A 23,710-nucleotide genomic window follows, 5' to 3' on the forward strand; every position below is an offset into this window, starting at 1 on the left:
TGTACATTTCTCCCAGACACAACACTCGGACCAATAAAAAGTCTTAATTTCCCACATTTAGCAGTGACGGCCTCAAGAGCTCTTCTTTGTTTTTTTCTAACTTTTTCGGCACCACCCTTCCGTTTTTCTGTTTTGACTTTCAAGAGTCAGAGCGGATCTCACTCTCTTTGATGATACGCGTTTGAGTTTGAATGAGAATTTGCGCCACGATTGAACAATAACACCACAAACAAAGTTAAACATCCTAGGGCAGAGGTTTCATTCGTTCGCGATTGGTGGTCCAAAGATGGGGAAACACAGATACTGCAATGTAATTGAATGCACTCGAGATGCCCCGGACATTCTTTCCTGCCCTCCCTTCCCAAACATCCCTTTGGAAGCCTCCCATTTCTACACCGTGCCTGCAACATACCTGTCGTGGGCTCGGCTATACTATACTACACAGAGCTCTGTAAACATCTTGAGGTTGCTCGGTGTGACAGGTTGTGGGCGGAGCGCTGCGCAGCTCGAGTTGACCATTCCGAATAGTTTTACATCGCTGTGTCCACCCCATACAGAACCAGTGTCCGCTTGCGGTGCACTTCCAGCGGTCAACTTCAAACTATTTGTTTTGCGGTTTCGGACCTATTCGAAAATTGTTTTATTCCCTTGCCAGAGAAGAGGCGAGAGGGAGGGGTATAGAGTGCACCATGAAGGATACGGATAAAAGGCATGAAGGAGGCGGAAGGAGAACGGGAACAGAAAAATCAGAGAAAGATCAGGTTTGGTCTACTATTATAAACTGTGCAATTTCGAAGATTAAATAACCTTTGGGTATACGCATGGCAAACCCTTACGTAAATTACGCTACAATATATTATGCACCATGTGATTCTGTTTACTTGTTAAACATGTTTCGCTGAATGCAACAAGTATAGCGTTAACAGATTTATAATATAATAAATAAAACGTTTATTCCAAAATATACATTTTACTCTGATGTAATTTATGGGTCAAATTGCAGTAGCCTAGCCTACTCCGGGAGTTTGACCCAAGTGGGATTATGCAGATATTTGTAAAAAATTGACGCCCGTCAATTGTTAAAACAGACATGCAAAACATAATAGACTAGCTGGGAGAGTGATAGCCTATCCTATACTGACTGCCCTAGCAAGCAAAACAGCATTAGATGCACATTTTGTCAAACATTGGTTATTTACATTTCTATACATTAAATCTATACATTCTATACATTCTATACATTAAATACATGCTTTATAATGTGGACACATATCCTGCCTCCATTGTGTTGTGTTATGGAGAAAATGGGAGTCATGTTTGCAGTAAATGCAAAAAGTTACAGTGAACCCAATAAAAAAGGCAGTAACTGCAAAAAGTTACAGTGAACCCAATAAAAAAGGCAGTAACTGCAAAAAGTTACAGTGAACCCAATAAAAAAGGCAGTAACTGCAAAAAGTTACAGTGAACCCAATAACTGCAAAAAGTTACAGTGAACCCAATAAAAATGGCAGTAACTGCAAAAAGTTACAGTGAACCCAATAAAAATGGCAGTAACTGCCTTTTATTTTGGTTTCACTGAGCGTTGGGCTGCAGTGTCTACTGTTTACCTTGGTTTCACTGAGCGTTGGGCTGCAGTGTCTACTGTTTACCTTGGTATTATTTATTGTTCTTTGCTGATACAAGTATCAAACTATATGACACTGACAGCCACATGCAAATAAATATATGAAAACAAGTTTGTGTAAACAACAAAAAAAAGGTCATGGAAACGTATTCCAGTCGGTGTACCAAGCAAGAAGGCAGTAACTGCAGTCTAGGGTCAAAGGTCACATCAATGTCAGTTTGAATAAAAAATAATCTCATAGTAAGACAACAGATGACCACATCTCCAATGATATGCCTACAATTTTTTTTTAAACGTTGAGGTCCTTTTTCTCAGTTTCACTCTATGATCAGTTACTGCTCTTTTGCTTGGTAGGGTAGTGTGCCTTAACTCTCCAACCAGAGGTAAATTGCAGTAAATAGTCTGTGACCACATCACCTCAATGCGAGTTCAGACTTGTGGTTGTCATTTAAATATAATTCCCTCAATCGCTTTAACAAATGACTGAAATTCAGTAGTCTAGAAGTGCTTACAAGCACCACTAAACTTTTTGTAACTTAATCTTGATCTTACAGTTCCACCAAACCTGTTGTAACCTAATCTTGATATAGCCTACATTCGTCTATGCCAGGAGCTTTACATTCATTGCCAAAAATCTACCGACTCAGGGCTATAGCGTAAGGCCATTGTGTTTGGCAAATATTTTTTATATATCTGCACAACTGTAAATTGATCATAAATGGCACAGAATTCATGTGGTGATTTGGATACAAGAATACCTTCATTTTCAACCCTTGTGACAATTACTTATTGACAATGACTATTCAGCAGGAGTTTGGGGTGCTAAGAGGTATTTCAAATGTCAATAACAGAGCAGTTTGTTATCATTTACACTGAACAAAAATATAAATGCAACATGTAAAGTGTTGGTCCCATGTTTCATGAGCTTAAATAAAAGTTCACCGTCATTTTCCATATGCACAAAAAGCTTATTTCTCTCACATGTTGTGCACAAACACAACATGTGTTGGGGACAATAAATGGCCACTCTAAAATGTGCATTTTTGTCAAACAGCACAATGTCACCAATGTCTCAAGTTTTGAGCATGCAATTGGAATGCTGACTGCAGGAATGTCCACCAGAGCTGTTGCCAGATAATTGAATGTTAATTTCTCTACCATAAGCCAATTTGGCAGTACGTCCAACCGGCGTCACAACCGCAGACCATGTGTAACCACACCAGCCCAGAACCTCCACATCTGGCTTCTTCACCTGCAGGATCATCTGAGACCAGCCACTCAGACAGCTGATGAGGGTTTGCACAACTGAAGAATTTCTGCACAAACTGTCAGAAACTGACTCAATGAAGCTCCTCTGCGTGCTCGTTGTCCTCACCAGGGTCTTGACTTGACTGCAGTTTGGCGTGGTAACTGACAGGCAAATTCCCACCTTCGAGGGCCACTGGCATGCTGGAGAAGTGTGCTATTCATTAATGAATACCGGTTTCAACTGTACTGGGCAGATGGCAGTGTGGGCGAGCGGTTTGCTTATGTCAACATTGTGAACAAAGTGCCCCATGGTGGGGTTATGGTATGGACAGGCATAAGCTACGGACAACAAACACAATTGTATTTTATCAATGGCAATTTGAATGCATTGAGATCCTGAGGCCCATTGTCGTGCCATTCATCCGAAACCATCACCTCATGTTTCAGGATGATAATGCAGGCCCCATGTCACAAAGATTTGTACACAATTCCTGGAAGCTGAACATGTCCCAGTTCTTCCATGGCTTGCACACTCACCAGACATGTCACCCATTGTACATGTTTGGGATGCTCTGGATCGACGTGTACAACAGCGTGTTCCAGTTTCCGCCAATATCCATCAACTTCGCACAGCCACTGAAGAGGAGTGGGACAACATTCCACAGGCCACAATCAGCACCCTGATGTGAAGGAGAAGTGTTGCGTTGCATGAAGCAAATGGTGATCAAAGCAGATACTGATTGGTTTCCTGATCCATGCCCCTACTGAGAATACAGATGCATATCTGTATTCCCAGTCATGTGAAATCCATAGATTAGGGCCTAATGAATTCATTTCAATTGACTGATTTCCTTATATGAACTGTATTTCAGTAAAATCTTTGAAAGTGTTGCATGTTGCACATTTTTGTTCAGTGTAAGTATCCACAAGTTTGCACCTATACTTGCAATAACTGGCGACATGGGCTGGGAACCCTGTGAGGTGAGATGGAAGGTGTGTATGGTGAGACTTTGGAATAGACTGTTGGATATGCCAATTGCCAGAATAGCCAGCTGGGATCTACATAGGGGGAGCATGGGCAACCAAAATGTCTGACCTTTTCCAACAGTTGGACTGTGGACAGTTGTATGAAAACCAAATTAAGAGAGACACAGATGCTGTTTAAAAAAACAACTAATGAAGCAATACGGAAAGAAATGGGTGGATTAATTATAAACCCAAATTGTTTCATTAAGGTTGCGTTTCTGTGTGAGCGATATTATGTACAACCACCTAAAAGCAAGAGATTGCTATTTGCACAGGTAAGATCAGGGGTATTGTTCCTGCGTATTGAAACAGGTGAGATCAGGGATATTGCTCCTGCATATTGAAACAGGTCGGTGTAATTGTGAAATGGAAGAGGAAAGACTATGTAACTTTTGTGATCTCAAAGAAATAGAGAATGAAATAGATTGTATCATCTATTGCCCTTTCTACCACGATATACCCTTGTTCTTATTCCTGAAAGCCCACCAGATATACTCTGGCATTGTGTGGTGAGTGATGAGTAGAAACTGAAAAGTTTTTCTGTCAATTTCCGTTCGCGGAATTTTTAGATAAAGCCTGTAATAAAATAAAAAGTGCAACCTATAATTAAATTATAAAAATAATTAGCTCCTATAAAGCAAATGGCAGGTATTTATATAGATTGTAGGCCTGTCTCACACTTAAATATTCCCTTTGTGCTAGATTGGGTTTAAACGCCTTCCATTTCATTTTTCTGTATTCATTTATCCGGATTACATTATTTTTATTTTTTTACTGCCCTAGGGTTATAATTATTGCTCAGATAACCTTATTTACAATTATGTATTGATATATTTTTCACTCTTTATGCACAGAAAATTGGAAGAATTATCTCTGTGAATCATTGTCTATGAATCATTGTCTGTGAATCAAAAATAAAATGTCCATTAATTCATTCAGTTACAGACCATAAATGTAGGTTATGAGTAACAGTTGGCCCATACATGTTGTATGTATGCAGCCTCTCACAAACTAAACTTGTGAAAATAAGACATGATAGCCCACATGCTGGTATATATGGTACTATGCATGAAAGTCATTGATCCAAGAAAAATAAACAAAGGAGAGACAAGCAATTGAAGGCTGGACATCTTCAAGAGAGCAAATAAAGAGACACTAACCAGGTTTCCATTCAACCATTTCATCCGGGTGAATTACTGTACCTGACGCATTACAAAAAGTCACGACCGGGTTGATGGAAACAGGAAATGTAGGGACATTTTCGTAAATGTCAACAGACAATTTGTTTGTTTGACATGGTGGGATCTTTTTGTATCGGTCAAATGTATTATGCATGAAATGGCTGTAGAAAAAGCCTTTTATGCACCAATATTAATTTAGTAACTATCATATTGAAGTTAACTTGGAGTGATGATATGTTGTGTGGTCCTCCCACTATGACTTGGGAAAGCATGCAGTTTATTAGGCTGCAGATGAAATAAGTTATGAACTTGGAAAAAATGCACGGTGATGAGTTTGATGCGCCATTCCAATAAATATTGAGGATCTTATTCTGGTGACATAATGATTAATGTGTGGCTGTTGTTTGTTATCAAATGTCTTTTATTCAGTCATCAGCAATCCCTCGAGGTGTAGGATAATTTTTTTTCACAGGTTGTTTTTAAGTGGCTTGCTTGTTGTGGGTCCTGCTGTGGCTGAGCAGGCCAATCCTGGAGCCACAGACCCATCTACAGACGCTGCATGTGAGGTTGGAGGGGAGGGAAGTGTAGTTTTTCATTGGCCAGAGTTGTGAGGATGTCCTCATAGTCTATTGTAGCTTGGTGTGTAAATTGTTACCGTGTTGCTCTGTTTTGTGTAGAGTTCCCAGTTTGTTGTGTTAGTATTGCATTTTTTGAGGTTGGTTTTAAGGATGTCTGTATCTTTTTTATTTTGCCCCCTTGTGTTTACCCCTGCCAGTTGCCAGTACAGCAGTTGTTTGGGCAGTGTCCTGTCCATCGGAGTTGATTTGGGATTCTATGCTTGGGATGTTGGCCTGGGTCAGGACGCAGGTCCGTCGATCCTCCCTCCTGATGTTCAGTATTTTCCTCAAGAACTGTTGCTGTCGACGCTCCAGTTTTTGAATGTGCTTTTTGTATGTCACCCACGTCTCACGGCCATAGAGAGGGTTGGGATTATGACAGCCTTTGTACACTATGAGTTTCGTGTTGGTTCTGAGGTTGTGGTTTTTGGACACGTGATTTGTCCGTTCTCCAAAGGCTGTGCTGGCACAGCATTTCCTGATCTGCATTTCTTCCTCAATGGTGACTCGTTGTGAGAGGTGACTGCCAAGGTAAGCAAAGTGTTCCACGTTGTCAAGTGGTTCCCTTTCCAACGTGAGTTACTATCAGATTTGGTGGTTGTCCTTGGGCAGGTTGGTGGAGCACCTTTTTGTTTTCTGTAAGTTCAGGCTCAGTCCCAGGCTCTTGTATGCTTCGGAGATGCTTTTGAGGGCAGTTTGGGGGTGTGCTTTGGGAGTGAGCGATAATTGCACAGTTGTCTACATATTGGAGGTCCTTGACTGTGGTAGTTATTTGATTTTGGGGGTCCTCACATATTTTGCTGTCTTAAAATGTAATCTAAAAGGAGATTTAAATCCTACATCTGTTGTGGAAGAGAAAATGCAAATTTCCTGCAATTCTACGCTTTTGCTGTTTTATAGGACTCCATTGGGCACAGACTTCAATTCAACGTCTATTCCAAGTTGGTTCAATGTTGAAACAATGTTGATTCAACCAGTGTGTGTCCAGTGGGCCATCTCATGCTTTTGTTCACATTTTGTCATGAGGCTGAGAATTTTTTTTGCAGTTTTACAGATAATTTCCTGCAATTCTACACATTTTTCTATCACATGCTATCTGGGGGCCCCATTCATTCTTAAATGGAAGAAGTTTGTAACCACCAAGAGTCTACCTAGAGCTGGCCGCCCAGCCAAACTGAGAAACCAGGGGAGAAGGGCCTTGGTCAGGGAGGTGACCAAGAACCCGATGGTCACTCTAACAGAGAGAGAACCTTCCAGGGAGAACCTTCCAGAAGGACAACCATCTCTGCAGCACTCCACCAATCAGGCCTTTATGGTAGAATGGCCAGACGGAAGACATTCCTCAGTAAAAGGCACGCTTGGAGTTTGCCAAAATAACTCTCAGACCATGAGAAACAAGATTCTCTGGTCTGATGAAGCCAAGATTAAACTCTTTGGCCTGAAATTTTGGGGGAAATTCTAAAGAAGAGAGAGACTGTAGATTATCAAAAATGGAGCAGTTAACCATGCACTGCAACAGTGCATAGTTAAGGCCCAACGAACATAGTTGTGTCTCAGCTTTTATAGAAAAAGTACAACCTCTTGTCTACAAGGCAGTTTAGCAGATGTGGGGAAACAGGGACGCAGCATAGTGTAAAAGGCAATTGGTTTGTCTGTGCAGATTAAGATAGCCGAGGTTGATAGCACGAGGGCTCAAACGTATAACTGCACTTTGTCACAGTTCACACTATAATGTACTCCTTTCTGCAAGGTTTTATACAGCTGACTTCCTACAGTAAACTCATGGGATGTCTCACATGCTGCTGTTGCACCTGAACGGATCTGAGCTATATGCCCAGTCTTCTGACTAAGTCACACAAAGACACGTTTAGAAAAAGCACTAGTATATAACATGAGACTATTCTTTAAGCAGTTAAACACGGGATAGCATGACTAATTATATAATTTTCCACGACAATGCCTAGCGTCACGTCTGGAAGAAACCTGCAGCATCATGCGGTGGGGATGTTTTTCAGCGGCAGGGACTGGGAAACTAGTCAGGATCGAGGTAAAGATGAACGGTGCTAAGTACAGAAAGATCCTTGTTAAAAACCTGCTCCAGAGCACTCAGGACCTCAGACTGGGGTGAAGGTTCACCTTCCAACAGGACAACGACCCCTAAGCACACAGCCAAGGCAACGCATGAGTGGCTTCAGGACAAGTCTCTGAATGTCATTGCGTGGTCCAGCCAGATCCCGGACTCGAACCCGATCGAACATCTCTGGAGAGACCTGAAAATACCTTTGCAGCAACGCTCCCCATCCAACCTGACAGAGCTTGAGAGGATCTGCTGAGAGGAATGGGAGAAGCTCCCCAAATACAGGTGTGCCAAGCTTGTAGCGTGATACCCAAGAAGACTCGAGGCTGTAATTGCTGCCAAAGGTACTGAGTAAATGGTCTGAATACTTATGTAAATGTGATATCAGTTTTTTATTTTTAATACATTTTCCAAAATGTATTTTTTTTGTTGTTGCTTTGTCGTAATGGTGTATTATGTGTAGATTAATGAGGGGGAAAAAACAATTGTGGAAAAAGGCAAGGGGTCTGAATAATTTCCGAATGGACTGTAATGGCGAATGGAGGACACTTTTCCCATGGTTAATTTCGTGCCAGCCAAGTAGGCTATACTCCTGTTGTAAAGATAAGCAATGTGCTTAATAGTAAAGAGAAGCAATGTGCTTAATATTAAGACAGTTTAGTAAAAATGTAATATGTATAGTGTATAAAGAGCTGATGGGATTCTCCTCTTTTTAATAGAGGCCATCACACTTTTTTCTCATGCAGTTGCATAGCCTATAGAAATGTTGTGCAACATGAGCTCATGGGCTCTCATGAAGTGTTTGATTTTCAAGTTTGGTAGGACACTAATGACCATCAGCAGAATCAGAGCTTGGAGAAGCCTAATTATTTACGGTGACTAAACGGTCACATGGAATTTGACTGCCTTCATGACTTGTGACCGCCGGTGTGGTGGTAATACGGTCACTGTAACTGTAATAGCTGTGATAGGAGAAAACCGAGGAAGGATCAACAATATTGTAGTTACTCCACAATACTAACCTAATTGACAGAGTGAAAAGAAGGAAGCCTGTACATAATACAAATATTACAAAACATCCTGTTTGCAACCAGGCACTAAAGTAATACAGCAAAAAATGTGGCAAAGTAATACACTTTTTGTCCTGAATACAAAGTGTTATGTTTGGGGGAAATCCAATACAACACATTACTGAGTACCACTCTGTCACGTTCTGACCTTAGTTCTGTTATTATATCTTTATTTTAGTATGGTCAGGGCGTGAGTTGGGTGGGCAGTCTATGTTGGTTTTTGAGTTCGGCCTAGAATGGTTCTCAATCAGAGGCAGCTGTCAATTGTTGTACCTGATTGAGAATCATACTTAGGTAGCCTGGGTTTCACTTTTGAGTTGTGGGTGTTTATTTTCCGTGTTAGTGTCTGTGCCAGACGGGACTGTTTCGGTTTGATTTACTTCACGTTTATTGTTTTGTTCAGTGTTCGTTATTTATTAAAAAACATGAACACTTACCACGCTGCGTTTTGGTCCTCCGATCCTTCATACTACTCCTCTTCGTTAGAATGAGGATGAAAACCCTTACACCCTCTCCATATTTTCGAGCATAGTGGTGGCTGCATCATGTTTTATGGGTATGCTTGTAATCGTTAAGGAGAGGGGAGTTTTTCAGGATAAGAAATAAATGGAATGGAGCTAAGCACAGGCAAAATCCTAGAGGAAAACCTGGTTCAGTCTGCTTTCCACCTGACACAGGGAGATGAATTCACCTTGCAGCAGTACAATAACCTGAGAAAAAAGGGGAAATGAGAAAAAAGAAGGAACCCGCACACTGCTCTTGATAGTATCACTGCTCTTTAATAAGCTTTACGTATCGGCCTCAGAGCTCTGACGAAGGCCGATACGTAAAGCTTATTAAAGAGCAGTGATACTATCAAGAGCAGTGTGCGGGTTCCTTCTTTTTTCTCATTTTATTCAACTGTTACCACGCACCTGCAAAAAAGATAGCTCAGATGTGCAAGTTGAATTTAGCAGGACAATAACCTAAAATACCAGGCCAAATCTACACTGGAGCTGCTTACCAAGAAGATGGTGAATGTTCCTGAGTGGCCGAGTTACAGTTTTAACTTAAATTTGCTTGAAAATCTATGGCAACAACCAATTTCACAGAGCTTGAACAAATGTTGCACAATCCAGGTGTGGAAAGCTCAGGGGGTTGAATACTTATCTAAGATATATTTGTTTTATTTTTCTTACACTTTAACATTACAGAGTATTTTGTTATAGATCATTATAGATCATTGACAAAAAATAATACCCCTTTTTCTGAGAGTCACAACGTGTATGTTGACTTGGCTATTTACTAATTGCTACCAATCACCCTATTTCACTTACACTTCAACATCTGCAGGCTGTAGCCTGTTATATAACGTTAGAGAGTTCAGCAAGAGTATCTAATAGTGACAATCTCTTTCCCTCACAGAGCTGGATCCCCAAGATCATCAAAAAGAGAGTTTGCACCACGTTCGTAGAGGACTCATTAAGGTACAGCCTCTCTCTGGGTCACTGAGTGGTCCATCTGTCTGACACAATACAGTTACCCAATGCAAATTGTATCTAGTCCATGCAAAGCAAATGATGTCAGTGTGTGTGTGTCTATGTGTTATCTGTTGACTGTTATGGCTGGTTGTGTGTGTGTGTGTGTGTGTGTGTGTGTCTGTGTGTATTCATGTGTATCTCTTTCTCCCTGTCAGCAATGGGGTGTTGTGTCAGTGTGGTGGTGTGCGGGAGACACACTGCTCCATCGCTACAGGAGACTTCTTCGGGGCGGCCATCGTCAGCCAGTGGGACAGCTCTCAGCACTCCTCAGAGTACCCCACCGACGCCTTCGGCGAGTTGGAGTTCGCAGGGGCCGGCAGGAGACACAGCCATGTGGGTAACACACACTCACACACATGTATGCGCATGCACATATCAACACATTTGCATACACACATGCACACACATCTCTGTCAGTATTTTGGCTGAGTGATTCATTCATTAGGTAGCTGGCTTAGTGCCCGGTGTCTTGTAAAAAAGCTCACAGTGTAAAATAACTCACAATCGATTATTATTGTGAGCATTTTTACGCTTAATGATTGGCTCTGATTGTGACATCAAAGTGTGAAAAGCTCACAGCTTGAGAACTCTCAGTGGTCAATTGCTTCTGTTTCTGCTTCAATTCTGTTTCCGGGTTACCAGTGTTTCTCAGGTGGATAACGTCAATTGAAATTGACACTGTAAACGTGAATAAATAAGCAATGATCACTTAAAAAATATATTATTGTCATGACGTGGCCCTTTTTGGGTATAGCTCGTGCCCTCTCTCTCCTCTCCTCTCTCTCTCCGTCTGCCGATAGTTAGGGCAATGAGTTATACATTCCAGATTTAGTCCGTTAGGCCAAACGGTACGATTTCTGTCTAATTTCTAGAGCAAGGGCAGAGCCAGTAAGGTTAGAAATAAGATAGATCTCTTCGGTGACTGAGCCGTCCGCCTACCGCGCTAAGACAGTGTGGTTAGGCCTCAAGCGTATCTGTATTTATGTACCGTGTCGCTCCAGTCAACATAATGCTAGCAAAGTATGCCGAATGGGTTAATGTGAGACGTCACTAGTAAACCCCCCTTTCCATGGTATTTTGTGCTTGGAAGTGAGATTTATTTTACAAAGTAGGATAAACTTGCCCAAGATGCTAAGCTAACAAAGGGAAACAGTATTTTATTTTTCCTGTGTCCCGTTGAAATTCCTCCGCCTTGCACGGCAGAAGTCCCGCCCTTTTGTACTTCCGTTTGATTTCAGCTTTCTGCAATCACTGGTGGTGAAGAATCGCCAGTACATCACTTGAAAAATAATTAGGTGACACCCAAACGTGGATCACGTTAAGATATCCAGCCAACTGGATATCGATGTCTCATTCAATTTAACTAACACGTGAAATGGCCAGATTTATCTTTCAAGTGGATCTTTTAAATAATATCCAAATTGATTGGTTTTCTACAATGTGACAATTTAAACTTTTCACATTAACCTAGATCAACAAGGTTCAGGTTAATTTAAGGTTTGATTCCCAAATAGCCTATACAGGTTTTATTTATCATTCAAATAGATCAATCAGTAAAATCTGCTTTTGCAAAGCACATTTAGTAAACCCCAGTACTGGCGGAAGTCCCGCCTCCAGCGGAATCCCATGTGGCTTTGGCCTTAGGGAGAAGTGAAGTTTGACCAGGAGCACTCACTCCAGTTAGAGGGTGCATTATCTGGTATTGGAGCGTTGAGAGATGACGCACAACAACGTTTTCTACCACAAAACCACGATTCCAATAACCTCCGCAGTCGAAATAACTGTAAAGTGCGTAGTCATCAAAACGACTACCGCTACAATCGACCTGTTCGCTACGTTCCTGCCCCCAACCCACACAAGGTGTCAGAGCACACGGGTAACAAAGGGTTGAAGGACGATCAAAACGTAGACCAATGTTCTCCAGAAGTTCCACTATGTGAAGGACTAAAGCCAGAACATTTTGAGAAAAGGGTTAAAGAGGACTAGACGGGGAATTACCGGACACTAGGTCCGCAGGAATTGACACCGATAGCAAGGACGTTAAAATTCAAATTTCTCCCGCTCTCACTCGAGACCCTATCCAGGGCCCGCTTGATCAAGAAACAAGCCCACGGGCTTTGTCTATAGACTCTGATACAAAGGTTGCAAAGTTAAAGGTCAAACTCTTCGTTAAAGCCAAGCCCACTCAAAATCTGAAGAGTCGATCTGCTTCAACCTTGAACAGAAATGGCACATCACGTCGTTGTGAACGACCACTCCGCTTTGTGGGGAATATGTCCACTAAACACGAATCTAAACGCCCATACCTGGAAACAGTCCTGTAAGATTGCTTAACTTGTCATGCGTTAATTGATTCGGGCGCGACAATATCGTCCATCTCTCAAACAATGTTCAATTATCTCAAAAGTGCTTTGAATCCAACTAAATGTTGGTTAAAAGTGGAACGATGTGACTCTACACTTCGAGGGGCCCCTCAGACTACTTCGCCTCTCACATTGAGAGTCATGCTGAAACTTCACTTCCAGGATGTATCGCTCGTTCACCCTGTGTATGTTACCAGCCTCGAATCTGTACCCCTGCTACATGGAGCAGACTTGATGGATCGGTTACTCCCATTGATGGATTGGAAAACCAACCAGGTATGGTCAAAGGCCACAGTGCCTTCTCCACTGACCACACTGTCCTCCCATAACTCTAGCTGCAATGCAGTCATTCACGAGGGGTATATGTCGAAAGCACCCCTTGGGAAAAAGACGTTTAGAAACCTCTTGGTGCAGAATCCGATCCAAGGAGATATTACGACACATTCCATCAGCCAACCTAATTCACCATTCTTTTCATGATTTCGAGCCAGCTGTCTCTGTGAATTAGCAATTAACTTCCCTCCTCCTTGCAGTCGTGCAGTACGGTAGTTGAGATTAACTTCTCTTGCCATTCGGACACTTCCGCAAGCACTGCGGTCGTCTCAGCAAGAAAACATTGATTGTGGGGGACTGTCACCCCTTACAATGACACTAATGGTGTCAGTCCAGCAACTGACCAGATGACTCCCACTGGTGAAACACTTTGCGATATCACAGACCGTTATCCCTGTCTCAGTTCACAGGTACTGAAGAGGTTGCCACACGCGGACGTGGTGGTGACTTGACAGGCCTCGACAGCCACTGAGCGTTTTGAAGCACAAACACCAGGAGATTTGGTTGAAAGGTTACAGCCATTCTCATAACAATGTGGCCGTTGACAACTCGTACATAGCATCCAACCTTTTCATTTGCGCCTCGGATACCAACCCCACCCGCTCACCTTCCAGGTTCACCTTCCAACAGGACAACGACCCTAAGCACACAGCCAAGACAACACAGGAGTGGCTTTGGGACAAGTCTCTGGATGTCCTTGAGTGGCCCAGCCAGAGCCCGGACTTGAAGCCGATCAAACATCTCTGGAGAGACTTGAAAAAAGCTGAGCAGTGACGCTCCCCATCCAACCTGACAGTGCTTGAGAGGATATGCAGAGAAGAATGGGATAAACTCCCAAAATACAGGTGTGCCAAGCTTGTAGCGTCATATGCAAGAAGAATACCCAAGAAGACTCGAGGCTGTAGTCGCTGCCAAATATGCTTCAACAAAGTACTGAGTGTCTGAATACTTATGTAAATGTAAATGCAAAAATCTTTTAACACCTGTTTTTGCTTTGTCATAATGGGGTATTGTGTATAGATTGATGAGGGGGAAAAACTATTTAATCAATTTTAGAATAGGGCAGTAACGTAACAATGTGGAAAAAGTAAAGCGGTCTGAATACTTTCCAAATGCACTGTAAAAGTAAATTGAAGGGATAAGATCAGGGCAACATTGGAAATTATGGAAAATAATATTCCCATTTGGGGAAAAGTCAATTTCAGCAATATATTTACCCTACCATGGGCCCCTGCCAATGGAGGCTGGTGGGAGGAGCTATAGGAGGATGGGTCATTATAATAGCTATAATGGAATAAATGGAATGGTATCAAACATATGTAAACCACATGTTTGACTCTGTTCCATTAATTCCAATCCAGTAATTACAATGTGCCCATCCTCCTATATCTCCTCCCACCAGCCTCCACTGGCCCCTGCCCATGATGGGCTACCACTTTATCTAAAGATAAGACTGGAACAAAAAGGGCTATTATTATGAACTACGAAAGCCTATGTCAGTGGAAGTCAGCTGTATTGAAAGTACTTAACTTATGACACACCTGATTGAAAAGTGTGGGGGAAATGCAAGTGGCCCTAGTTTCTATACTATTTTGCTAGCTACGGTAGCGCTGCCCGGGCAACAACCCCTCTACAAAAATGCCCGGCCCGCCACAGGAGTCGCTAGTGCGCAATGGGACAAGGACATCCCTGCCGGCCAAACCCTCCCCTATCTCGGACGACACTGGGCAAATTGTGCACTGCCCCATGGGTCTCCCGGTCGTGGCTGGCTGCAACACCCTATGTGTGGCTTACCTTGACTTCCTCCTTGAGGTCATGGGGATCCACATAGACCTTAGGAAGATCCAGGGAGATGAAGCTAGAAATAGTTATGGAAAAAGATGCATGAATAACCAGTGATAATAACCAATTTTAATGAGTCACATTATGGACCAAGCTGATTGACTGTTTACTAGGAGTGAACAGTGGAACAGTATTTAATTGAATACGTTCCTTGGGACCCCCAGTTATTTTTGTTCAATTCCAACAGAAGTACAACTGAGGTATAGTCAGTGACATCTCAGGTGAAATGTACAGAACATTGCAAGTGCAAATGTAATGAATAGAGTTACTACAATTTCCTATTCTACTTGGCAGATAATTATATTTGTTCTAGACAAAACATTTATATCCCCCTGGACATCCCTCCTCAAGCAATTGATTAGTTGAATCAGGTGTGATAGGGCAAAGATATGCAACAGCTAGTGGCCCTGGAGGAACGGAGAGGCGCGGGGGGCTGCCTTAATCGACATCCACGCCATCGGCACCTGGGGAACATTGGGTTAACTGCCTTGCTCAGGGGCAGAACAACAGTTTTTTTTTTACCTTGTCAGCTCGGGGAATCGGTTACTGGCCCAACACTCCTACCCGCCAGGCTAAGAAAGGGGGAGGGTGGGTGTTGTTAATGTTTTATTCGCACAGTCTATAATGGCAATATGAAGGAATATAAGTTTGGCAGTGCTGATGAAGATTGGAGACGGTCAATTCCCATTGCTGCCCTGTCGGCAAGCAACAGGGACTTGAATTTGATGCACACTGCTGATGGGAGCTAATGGAGAGTGGGAAGGAGTTTTACACAGTCTGGTAGGGGGACACAATGGAGTTGTTAACCATGGCCGAGGTCTTGGAGCAGGCAAGCTTTTCCAGTAAGGAAGAGCAGATTATCTTGCTTGAGGTGGTAGGCTAACATCCAATCTGCTAGACATGCAGAGTTAAGTGTCTTTTCATCTAGAGGGAGAGAACAGAGAGATGACCATTACGACTCGATCAGACCGACAGCGTCATTGTGTTTTGGTACACCAGAAGAACATTAATTCAGAACGGAATGCTGCGTTTGCCTTGCAGCGTTGCGTTGCAGAGGCAGTTGCATTGCGTTCTGCATGGTGCATACATTGTAAAAATCTGTCACGTTGGTATAAGGATCGGGAACCCAAATTACAGCGTGCCATGTAAAGGCATGGGGACGAAGAACAAACAAACACGTATACAAAACACAAGGTTGAGACCAAAGCAAAAGAGCCAGGAGTACCTCGAATAAATTCACAATGGCACAATGATTATCACACGGGACGAGATCCGTAATCATCTGCGCAATCCACAATGGCATGAAAGCCAAAACACACAACCAACGGACATTGGAACAATTATCGACAGGACAATGGTGAACAAAGGGCACACTTATACAATTACTAATCACTGGGAATAGGGACCAGGTGTGCGTAATGACAGTTCCCGGAAGGATCCGTGACAAAATCTAACGTATGCATCAAATTGTATGCGTAGACTTAACATAAATAGTAGGAAAAAGGTGAATGTTGTTTTGCACACATATCCCATAAACATGTTGGATTACATAATGAAACAGGTTTGAGTGCAGATCGAGGCGTTAGGGAAACTCGGTGTGATTGGGAAAGTCTCCTCAACATTTACATCCGGTCTCAAATCGCTCTCTACCTCTTCCCTTGGCCCTATCCATAATTGCACTGCTTATAACCTACCTTCCCAGATCTGCAAACATCGAAGGATTGGGGCAAGGGGGAGGGAGCGATTTAGGACTAGCGGAGGGAGCGATTTAGTACTGGCATTACAAAGCATTTAGATCTAGCTTTCTTGCCTGATCTTTGAGAAGTCTTGGGTTTTTAATCAAGTGCACAATTACATAATATACATTGCTCTAATATAACCATCAATTACATGTTAGGACTAGAACCACAAAATAGGTTGACATGTATTCATATTTTGAACAGTAACAAAGCGATATGCATCTTTCAAATGATTTGCCATGGATATAAAGCACACCACACGTCATTGTTGTTAACAATTGGAAAATGGCAAGGAAACTGCAAGCGACAGCACGAAGTCCTGTATGGCAATACTTTGAGAAGTTAATTCAGAAGGTGGTGAAATGCAAACTTTGAGAGGCGGAATTGAGATACAGTAACGGTAGTAAAGGTGCAATTCTTAACCCTCTGAAAGAGACGCTCCATGAGACCCAAACCGTTGCTGGCAGCAGTGCAGGCCCCCAACAATTTGACATAAGACATCTTCACATGAAATTAAATCAATTGTCACGAATCGGCTCTCCGAAAAATGTGGGTGGATCTGGTTGTGGAGAAAAATCGGTCCTGATGTCAGATATCGGGTTGGGCTCGGAATTGAAATTCTGCATTGTGAATTCACGTGGAATTTTATGAATCTTCCTTACCGTTTTAACAAGAAAAAAAGTTGTTTAAACGTTAAGAAAACACTTTTTTCCCCATGTGTCACATGATTTAACAGTGGTGAGATACTGTATGAGGCTGTCGCAGCAGAACGTCTGTCTGGCATTTTATGGAACCATAGCAGAGAAGTCTGTGTTCTAGCAGTGCTGCCAGGCCTCACAACATTGGCTCAGTCAGACGGAATGTTCTCACCTGTACCGATATCTCTTCGCCTCTGAATAGCTACACTATAGGCAAAACAAGCAACTAGCTAGGAGCACTTTATGTAGCATAGGTATTCATAAACCACCACAGCCGCTTGATCATCATAACTTTATTGTGTGGCGATACTAATTGTCCATTTCTTCCCCTCTTCTCTTCCTATTGGTCAGTTCCTGCGTTTGTCATGCGACACCCCACCTCATATCATGTACAGCCTGATGACGGCCCATTGGGGGGTGCCCTCCCCTAACCTGGTGGTTTCTGTGGTGGGTGGTCGCGAGAAGGTCAAGCCCTGGGTCAGGGAAGTGCTGAGACAGGGGCTGGTCAGGGCGGCACAGAGCACAGGTGAGACACACACACACACACACACACACACACACACCCTGGTGTCCTGGGTCAGAGGCTGGTCAGGACGGCACAGAGCACAGGTGAGACACACACACACACACACACACACACACACACACACACACACACACACACACACACACACACACACACTGGTGTCCTGGGTCAGAGGCTGGTCAGGACGGCACAGAGCACAGGTGAGGACAACGCCCACTGTTTAACCTATTTGTTTAAAATATCAATAATTCATATTGAGATGAATGGGTCCAGTCTCTTTAACATACAGGAATAATGCATCATGATGTGGTTATAATGCATTATACACATTGTCATAAGTATCTAAGAACCCCTTTTGATGTCTTGAGTTGTTTAGTAACCATTTGTGATGAATTTAAGGAAGCTGGTGCTAGTTCCTACTTCACAGTAGGGCTGTTATTTTTATTATGTATCCACTTTTTTGGTGACAACATGATTCCATTTGTGATTCCATTTTGATATCTTCACAATTATTCTACAATGTAGAAAATAGTAGATAAAGAAATGTGTGTCCAAACTTTTGACTGGCACTGTAATGATATGTAAAACAAAATTACAAGCCTAGTTTAGCTAAGGAGAAAGCACTAAGCTATATAGGGGTGCATTCAGTTGTTTGCTACATTGTGTGAACATTTGTACTAAATGACAGATTTCCCCAAAATGTTCTTCAATGTTTTTTAACAGACTTTGAGGTACGTTTGCTCTGTTTAGCAGTTGTGGCTTGAAGCAAATGAGCAACGCATTCTCAAACATATTCATAATTTGTAAAGCGTAATTTAGCCATTCTGTAACAAAAGCGGTGTGGGAGGAGCGCCCGTCTCAAAAAGTACAGTAATCTGCGCCTCCCGGTCATGTTGTCAATTACTCATTTGGAAGGCAGAAAAAGCCTTTTCTATCAAAAGTAAACACTTTTGCATGTGGAAACAAAGAATCTTACTTATGTGCTTAACCTATGTCGCTTTTGTTTTCAGCCGACTTCGTTGTCGGTCAAAACGGGGCACTTTGCTCATGCCCAGGAGGTGGCCCGATTCGAAATTGAATGCAATCAACGTTCACTCGCTTCACCCAGTGCATGCCTGGGTCATTGATAGAATCCCCTCACTTTTCAACACACAACCCAATCCCTCCCCGTTTTACTGGCCGTTTAACTGAATGTTGCACACCGTTTTTTTCGTACTGAATGCAGCCAGGGAGAAAGACAGGATCCTTCCTGGCTTGCCCTGATTGGCTGAGCTAATGGAGTGGCTGGACATGCCGAGAGATGAGTCCTGATTGGTCTTTCATGTCAGACTTCTGTCTATAACAGATTTGAGGCTTCCAGGGTTGCGTTCAGTGCGACAGAATGGTGTGCAAAGTTGAATACAACGGAAACGGTACTGTACTGAAACAGTTGAAAAATGTTTCGATTATAGTGGCCCAGCTTCAATGGTGTGTTGCACAAGTTTCAGATGCTCAAACTCATATTGGCCAGGCCACACCTAACAAACGGGAGCAAACGTACCTCAAAGGAAACGTGTCGTTCAGTTCAAACCGTCATGCAACGTAGAAAATGTTGAAGCAAACAGAACATACCGCTGGCCAGTATGTAGGTAATCTTTGTTACTGCCGATTTTTGGACAACTGCAAAAGTGTTGCTAGCTCTCAACAACATTGCTGCCCTGAATTTAGCTGGCGCTATCGTCAAAGCTCAGTGGTAGAATGGTTTAACCTTTCATGTTGAAAAACAATATCCCACGTACAGTATAAATACAGTAATGTATTAAATAAATCGCTCCGCCATTACCTGGTAGCTAAAATTCTAATAGTTAGCCTAATTTCAGTTTATGTGACAAAACAAGTCATTGTGTAGAGAATCATTGTACCATCTTAACCACTGTGAAATATATTTTCCATAACCAAAAATGTTGTATTTTCTGCTCTTTGAAGCTGGTGTACAAAATCGAAAATAAAAGACGCAAAAAAATAATCTTAAAAATGGTAAGCATAGAAATAGCCAACATAGAATGGATCTACAGCTTCTTAGACTTGCTTTCAATGAGAATGAAATATCTATAACTCACATTTATGTGTGAATTTGGTCAGGTTGCCCATAAAGTTACATATTGTAGCTTTAAATGTAAAAACAAATGTTTTGAGAAAAATAATGTTTTTTAGACACGTGCAAACTTCATGGAGTAGGCCATTCAAGAAGTTGGTCTGATGGTGCCCTCTGATGTCATCAGCCTCCCCCTTGCTTAAAAAACAAGGAGCAAAAAAAACAAGGAGCAAAAAACAAGGAGCAATAGAGAACAAAAGAGGAAAGACAACAATTAAACAGGAGTAGGAACTGGAGGTTAGTTTCTGGAGGACGCCTGTGGCGTACTGCACTAGCATTGAATAGTCGCCGCGATATGCAACTTTTCAGGGATGTCAGGAACCAATACACACAGTCAGTTAGGAAATAAAAGGCTAGCTTTTTCAAACAGAAATTTGCATCCTGCAGCTCTAACTCCAAAATGTTCTGGGACACTGTAAAGCCCATGGAGAATAAGAGTACACTGGCTAGGAAACACTGTCACCACCGATAAATCCACGATAATTGAGAATTTCAATAAGCATTTCTCTATGGCTGGCCATGCTTTCCACCTGGACCCAAACTGTTACAAACCTATATCCATCCTGCCCTGCCTTTCCAAAGTCTTTGAAAGCCAAGTTAACAAACAGATTACTGACCATTTCGAATCGCACCATACCTTCTCCGCTGTTCAATCCGGGTTCCAAGCTGGTCATGGGTGCACCTCAGTCCCACTCAAGGTACTAAACAATATCATAATCGCCATCGATAAAATACTTTACTGTGCAGCCATCTTCATCGACCTGGCCAAGGCTTTCGACTCTGTCAATCACCGTATTCTTATCGGCAGACTCAACAGCCTTGGTTTCTCAAATGACTGCCTCGCCTGGTTCACCAACTACTTCTCAGATAGAGCTCAGTGTGTCAAATCGGAGGGCCTGTTGTCTGGACCTCTGGCAGTCTCTATGGGGGCACCACAAGGTTCAATTCTCGGGCCGACCCTTTTCACTGTATATATTAATGATGTCGCTCTTGCTGCGGGTGATTCCTTGATCCACCTCTACGCAGACGACCCCATTCTGTATACATCTGGCCCTTCTTTGGACACTGTGTTAACAAACCTCCAAACAAGCTTCAATGCCATATAACTATCCTTCCGTGGCCTCCAACTGCTCTTAAATGCTAGTAAAACTAAATACATGCTCTTCAACCAATCGCTGCCCGCACCCGCCCGCCCGACTAGCATCACTACTCTGGACGGTTCTCACTACAACTACTACAAATACTTAGGTGTCTGGCTAGACTGTAAACTCTCCTTCCAGACTTGTATTAAGCATGTCCAATCCAAAATTAAATCTAGAATCGGCAAACAAAGCCTCCTTCACTCACGCTGCCAAACATACCCTCGTAAAACTGACTATCCTACCGATCCTCGACTTCGGCGATGTCATTTACAAAATAGCCTCCAACACTCTACTCAGCAAACTGGATGCAGTCAATCACAGTGCCATCCACTTTGTCACCAAAGCCCCATATACCACCCACCACTGCGACCTGTATGCTCTCGTCGGCTGGCCCTCGCTACATATTCGTTGCCAGACGAATATGGCTCCAGGTCATCTATCTAAGTCTTTGCTAGGTAAAGCTCCGCCTTATCTCAGCTCACTGGTCACCATAACAACACCTACCCGTAGCACGCGCTCCAGCAGGTATATCTCACTGGTCATCCACAAAGCCAACATCTGCTTTGGCCGCTTTTCCTTCCAGTTCTCTGCTGCCAATGACTGGAACGAATTGCAAAAATCTCTGAAGTTGGAGACTTATATGCCCTCACTAACTTTAAGCGTAAGCTATCTGAGCAGCTCACCGATCACTGCAGCTGTACACAGCCCATCTGTAAATAGCCCATCCAACTACCTACCTCATCCCCATATTGTTTTTATTTACTTTTTTTGCTCTTTTGCACACCAGTGTTTCTACTTGCACATCATCATTTGCACATCTATTACTCCAGTGTTAATTTGCTAAATTAGAATTACTTCTCTGCTATGGCCTATTTATTGGCTTACCTCCTTACTCCATTTGCACACACTGTATATAGATTGTTCTATTGTTATTGACTGTACTTTTGTTTATCCCATGTGTAACTCTGTGTTGTTTTTTGTCGCCCTGCTTTGCTTTATCTTGGCCAGGTTGTAGTTGTAAATGAGAACTTGTTCTCAACTGGCCTACCTGGTTAAATAAATAAAAAAAATGCCACGATGACTCACATGCTGACTCTGGGTGGGGTTAAGGTGCATGGGTGGGGTGAGCTAAAGTGAACAATGCTGAATAGGCGTAAACAAAGAGGCTTTCAAAGGCTTTTTCTTCTACTTGTCTCCTAGTGGGTTAACAAGTTCATCAACTTTCAAAGCAGCATAACTTTCCCATGTTTCCTACATCTACAGTGTATATACAATTTCGAAGTTCAGACAAAGATGGTGAATAAATTAAGGCGTTTACCATTGGAAGAAAATTGTAAATTCTGGTCTACTTAACTGGGTGCGTCTCCCACAGAGTCTGGTCTACTTATTTAATTCATTTTCATTGAACCATAAAAAAAGATAAATCCAGCTAGTGGGGTGTCTTGCTTCCTCTTCCATCTCTGTCTCCGAGTCTCCTCCTTCTTCTCCTCTGGCTGTACTGGTTCGAAGTTCACAAAACACAAGACCATCTAGGCCAGACAGTTGTTTGTTAAAGCAAGGCAGGAAAATAAGCATGTTCAGCCATAAAGCATTATAAAGTTTGCAGACACAGCAGTCGTAAGAGGCAAACCAGTAGGTCAGATGAGAGCTGATCCAGAGAAGGAATAGAAGTGCGTAAGTGAGCAAACAAATTGAGTATTTGAAAGAAAACATTTCTGGGCCTGATTCCAATACATGGTGGCATCTTTCACTGCCATTAAATTGACAAAATTACTTTTGAAGGAAAGATGGAGGAAAGTAATCTGTAGCACCTGTGGTTCTCTGCAGCTCAGTTGGTAGAGCATAGCGCTTGCAATGCCAAGATAGTGGGTTTGATTCCTGGGACCACGCCCATACATAAAATGTATGCATGCATGACTGTAAGTTGCTTTGGATGAAAGTGTCTGCTAAATGGCATATTATATTTATATATTAGGAAAGGAAGGATGTGTAGAGTACGTATTTGCACAGTTCCCTTGACTCATAACCAACAAACTCCTTATCTGTCTATTGTTTACTGTCCATTGTCTATCATCATGTGTTGCGCTGTTGGTAAGAAAGTGTGCTTGCTATGGCATATTATTATTGTGTCATAAACATTTCTCGCTCCCCACATTTCTCCCTCCTCTTCTCTTTCTCCCTCCATCCCTCCCCTCTCTCCCAGGGGCGTGGATAGTGACGGGGGGGCTGAGGGAGGGGGTGGGACGTTGTGTTGGGGAAGCAGTGAGGGATCATGCGGCGGCGGCCTCCTCCCTGTCCCAGAAGAAAGTCATCGCTGTGGGCGTGGCCCCCTGGGGCCTCGTGCACAACAGACAGTGGCTCGTCAACTCTGAGGTACACGCACACATATGTGCACACGCAGACACACAAACACAAATGCACACACACACATGGGGTGACGTCACAGGCACACATACACATACACTGTTCAATGTATATAGAATTAAACATGCACAGACACATACACTCATTCAGTAGCTCCCCTCTGCTTCTCACCCTTTCTCACTCAACAAAGCAAAGCCACAGGAAAT

The 23,710-nt window shown here is 42.7% G+C and overlaps 1 protein-coding gene across 1 annotated transcript in view; it reads left to right on the forward strand.

Annotated features, from left to right (window-relative positions):
• Nucleotides 1–453: 453 nt before the first annotated feature.
• The window catches only part of LOC110539079 (transient receptor potential cation channel subfamily M member 4), an 80,450-nt gene continuing 57,193 nt past the window's right edge, over nt 454–23,710 (forward strand). Inside the window, exons 1-5 of the mRNA XM_036937948.1 lie at nt 454–761; nt 10,248–10,309; nt 10,519–10,696; nt 17,690–17,864; nt 23,344–23,513. Of these exons, the coding sequence (XP_036793843.1) occupies nt 690–761; nt 10,248–10,309; nt 10,519–10,696; nt 17,690–17,864; nt 23,344–23,513 (657 nt within the window). The 5' untranslated portion in view covers nt 454–689. The remainder of the gene's footprint in view (nt 762–10,247; nt 10,310–10,518; nt 10,697–17,689; nt 17,865–23,343; nt 23,514–23,710) is intronic.

Source organism: Oncorhynchus mykiss, chromosome 12 (genome assembly GCF_013265735.2).
Source record: "Oncorhynchus mykiss isolate Arlee chromosome 12, USDA_OmykA_1.1, whole genome shotgun sequence".
NCBI classification, from domain to species: Eukaryota; Metazoa; Chordata; class Actinopteri; order Salmoniformes; family Salmonidae; genus Oncorhynchus; species Oncorhynchus mykiss.